The 4,603-nt window shown below is 31.4% G+C and overlaps 1 protein-coding gene across 1 annotated transcript; it reads left to right on the top strand.

The window, feature by feature from the left end:
• Positions 1 to 307: 307 nt before the first annotated feature.
• Positions 308 to 1,936, top strand: LOC100804830 (transcription factor PRE6). The gene is made up of 2 exons (XM_003518973.5): positions 308 to 1,028; positions 1,540 to 1,936. The coding sequence occupies exons 1-2, from the start codon at positions 900 to 902 to the stop codon at positions 1,690 to 1,692; spliced, it is 282 nt and encodes a 93-aa protein (XP_003519021.1). The 5' UTR covers positions 308 to 899; the 3' UTR covers positions 1,693 to 1,936.
• Positions 1,937 to 4,603: the final 2,667 nt, after the last annotated feature.

Genomic DNA, 4,603 nt, shown 5'->3' on the forward strand with positions numbered 1-4,603 from the left:
GGAGGGGGGCGTGTTTAATTAGTGAATAATTAAAGGTTACTTATTGAGAAAAGAAAAAAGGAGAAGCGGATTAATGTGTATGAAATGATTAAAATGACAAGGAAGTAGTAAGATAACATGGGCTTGCGTGCTGAGACTGACACAAAGAGGTCCCGCGTCGTTGGCTAATACAAGGCACATTTGGCTTAAGCCACTTGAAGTCTAACCCCAGCGAGGGGACATATTCAGAAAGGACAGTATGGCGTATCTCTCCCATTCCTTCATTCATCTCTCTCACAAAACCCTATTAATAACAAGCATAGCCCACTGCTTTCCATGCACTTGTCCTCTTCAACTCCCAACACCCACTAGTTCACTATTATACCTATACACTCTCCTCCTTCTCCTCCCCCTCTCAACTAATAATTAAAACCAACAAACATGTACACTTTCTTAATTTAATTAATTATTTTCTACTTTCTTTCTTCCTCCTCTTTTATTTTATTTACCTAGCTAGTTAGTTACCTCTTCAATTCCCTCTTAAATATTCCCTCTGCTTTGCTCCCATACACATATCCCTCTCACTCTCTCTTTTTGAGATAAGTTTGTTTAGTTTCATTTTCTGTGATTCTCGTCTGACAAGCCCCCCCCCCCCCCCCCCCCATTTCCTGCTTCTTCTTGGCCCTCCAATTTCCCCTCAGACCTTGTTCTCTCATCACTCACTCACTCACAACAACAACAACAACAACACTCTCTTTCCTCTCTCATTTTTAATTATTCTCTTCAATTCCTTAAGTCATTAAGAGGTAGCTAGAAGTAGTAGCTCGCAACAGCAAATATTTCTGACACAAACATCATCACAAAAGGGTAGTAGTGGACGTTGTTGTTAATAAATTGTTCCTCTCATTAATTAATTGACAATGTCTAGCAGAAGATCTCGTTCAAGACAATCCGGTGCTTCCGCTGAGATCACTGATGCTCAAATCACCGATCTCGTTTCCAAGTTACAACAACTTATCCCTGAGCTTCGTGCTAGGCGCTCCGACAAGGTATATTTATTAACTTTGACCCCTCTCTCTCTCTCTCTCTCTCTCTCTCTCTGTCACATGCACACACCATAACTCACACACATACATTTCACATTTTGTGTGGATGCCCTTCATTTTGGTAGATAATAAGTCACGCTAGCTCGTGCCTAGCTTCCTCTCCCTTATTTTCTTTAGCCACAACTTGAGGCTATAGTATATGGGACTCATCATCAGATTCTTCCCCCTCTTGCCCCCTATTGACTGCATTACTTAATTACTACTTATATCAACTAGCTAGCTCCAAGTGTATATGTGCTATAATAATAATAATAAAATAATTCAATTATAATGTAATAACAGATCATTTCGTTAAATTTTATAATAATTAATTCGAATTCATATCTAAAATGACTTCTGATTAATTGATAGTGTAATAAATTTTAAGCTGACGGTGCATGAATAATAACGATAATAATAGTAATATTAAATAATGAAGTTTAATTATTTATAATGATTTGTGGGTATTGTGTAGGTTTCAGCTGCTAAGGTATTGCAGGAGACATGCAACTACATAAAGAACTTGCACAGAGAGGTTGATGATCTAAGTGACCGATTATCGGAGCTTTTGGCTAACACAGACTCCAACAGTGCTCAAGCAGCCATTATTAGGAGCTTACTTATGTAATAGTCTAGTCTAGTGCATTAATTTGTGTCGTGTGCATGTCCATGTCTCTCTCACTTTTTTTTTTTTATCACTCTGGGTAGGGTTTGGTTTGTACTTTGTTTATCAACGCAAAGGACTACCATCGGATCCATGTGAATTAGTTCTTAATTAGTTAATTTTAATTATCATGTGGCACTTTGTAGTAATTAATATCAACAGCTTCTACGGCTGTAAATAAAATGGACTACATCTTGGTGAATTCTAATTATTATTAGTAGTATGCCGCGAAAATATGTTGGATAGTATTATGATATGAACACATATGTTGCATTTTATAATTTTTCAAATTTGGAGGCTGCAATGCTTGGGTTTAATCTTAGTAATCTATCTTATGAGAGAAATTCTGCAGTTTTGTGTGGACCCATTTTAAAAGGGTCAAGCTTGAAGCTGACAGTGCCTATAACATGTGACATACCCCACACCATTTTCGGTTATTTGCTCTTGCCAACCCGTGATATTAATGTTCGCATTAGGACCACTATATAAAATAACTAACTCCTGATCCAAACCATGATCTTTGCCAGCCTACAATAATATATATATATATATATATATAAGGATAATCACAAGATCCATATATTGTTCACAAATATCAGTGAAAGGAAAAAGCAAGTCCTGGAATAGCTATATTGAATTTAATTCCTGTAAAGTGGGAAAGTGTAAAAACTAAAAATAAAAAATGTATATCAATTTATTAATACTTTAAATTAAAATATTTTATGAATTTATCACAAATTTACTTAAATATATGTCTGTTACAAATTTTTTAAATCCCTCACAAACTCATCACTAAATATGAGGGATTATGTTGTCACAAATGTCCATCACTAATTTTGATTTTTACTAGTATAAACTAGCATAGGGTTTTATTTATTTTTTAACTTCTCTTTTTCTTTTGTTAAAAAAAACTTCTCTTTTTCTTGAGAAGTTGGAGCAAATACATTTTGGAAATGTTTTAAAACAGCTTAATTTTTATAAAATAAAATAAAAAGGTAATTTTTTAAAAAAGTAGGATAAAAACTTTATAAAATAAAGAGTTGATTTTTCTTATTTCTCTCCTTGCAACCCTTTTTTTCCCCCTTCTATCGCTCTCCCTACTTTCTCTCTAGCTTCTTAATTACCCTTCTCGGGTTACCTTTTTTTTTAAAGTTAAAATATAAATAAAAGTTGCTAAGCATCTTATTTTACTTTTAAATTCTTAGTTTAAAAGTAGTAATTTTAAAGGGCGAAAACATGTACCAAACATAATTAATTTAAATATCTTCGTCCCCAAATCTTAATTTTCTATCGCTAGTTGGGCTAGCTAACCTTGGACTTTGCTTAGTTAATTTTAATTAAATTAAATTTAATTAGCTGCTTTTGATCTAGTCAATTTTTATCTTGCGGTAAAATGAAAACAAATATCACGACCCCACACACCTGCAGGTACCATTTACATGCAATATGTGGTGGGGGAAGGTTGTTTCAAAATGTCTCCAGGCCCCAAAAACAAAAAGCTAGTCTACAGTGCAAAATTAAATATAGGGCCATAAATTTAGGCAGTGAAATAATTCTGAGTCGTTAATTCAAAGCTTATATTGCTTTCAATCCAGGGTAGAAGTAATTTTTGAGCAATATTTTAGTGAAACTCTGTTGTTGCCGTGAAATGTGTCCCAAACTCTTTAATGCCGTGTAGTGTATCCCTAACTCTTCAATGCATTGTTGTTGAAGGCTTATACATGTTCTACCAAATTATGAACAAGTTGCTAGTCATAAACAACTTTTCTTATATAAATATCAGTGCCTAATTAGTCAAATTATATATATATATATATATATATATATATATATATATATATATATATAAATAAATAAATATAAAGAAGTTTGTATGTTATTTAATTACACGTCTTTCACGTTTAAAATTTCGCTTCAAATAATTGGATATCTTCGGATAAAACGATTGGGTTGCAGTTTGAGCTTAGAGGAGGCCTGATGTCATGTTTCCAATTAAAATGTGATGGCATTGATATTTGGCATCAGTTGGTAGTTGTCTGCACTAAAAATATAAAGTGTAACCTGTAATAATGGATAAGAAAGAAAAAATATGAGAAATAGCATATGGTCCTTTTTATCTATCAAGTCAATAACATATACACTAGTATATGCTATTAATGTCTTTATTTTTCATGTTTCTAAATAAAAGGTGATTGTGATTTCAGACTTGATCAATCTTTGAGTATAAAATAAATTATATTAAATTTTTTTTTATATATTTATGATATCTGATAAAAATTAATTATCGTTTTCAATAAAAATTGTTCTATACCAATACTATGATAAGAAGAAAAAATTGCTTACATATTTTTTATTTCTGAACACACGTTTTCTGGCTTTTTTGCATTCAATGTTTTCATGTTACTAAACTACAAAAACTGAAGAAATGTTTATGCTTTTGAGAGTTTTGAGAAAAGAAAAAATGAATGACAGAAACACACTCTTTTTATTGGATAAAACTTAGATTGTTTTATTAAATACTCCCTGAGTCAATTATGAGTAAAAAAAATAAAACTTACTAAAAAAATTCATAACTTCATTAAATTGTATCATTTTTAATTAAAAAATAAAACTTTTTTTCTAAATTATTCTTCCTCCAAACTTGATATCAAACATAAAATAAAAAAGAAATACTTGTATTGCTTATAATCGAAACCAAGGGAGTACCTTGATGCATTCATTGTCTTATTTTTTAACAACACAAGTCACTTATTGATGTGAGAAAAAATATCCTTTTTTATTAAATATATATAGTTATTACTTAAATCATTTAATTTTATAGGTATTTGAAAAAATTTAAATCTAAGACATTATTAATTTACATTAACAAATTTAA

The sequence above is a fragment of the Glycine max genome, chromosome 2 (assembly GCF_000004515.6).
Source record: "Glycine max cultivar Williams 82 chromosome 2, Glycine_max_v4.0, whole genome shotgun sequence".
In the NCBI taxonomy this organism is placed as follows: domain Eukaryota; kingdom Viridiplantae; phylum Streptophyta; class Magnoliopsida; order Fabales; family Fabaceae; genus Glycine; species Glycine max.

What these genes read in the sequence shown, in the direction of transcription:
- LOC100804830 (XM_003518973.5), top strand. Translation starts at nt 900, where the DNA reads ATGTCTAGCAGAAGATCTCGTTCAAGACAATCCGGTGCTTCCGCTGAG. An exon ending in GTGCTAGGCGCTCCGACAAG is followed by an intron (nt 1,029 to 1,539) that starts GTATATTTATTA and finishes GGTATTGTGTAG; the next exon opens with GTTTCAGCTGCTAAGGTATT.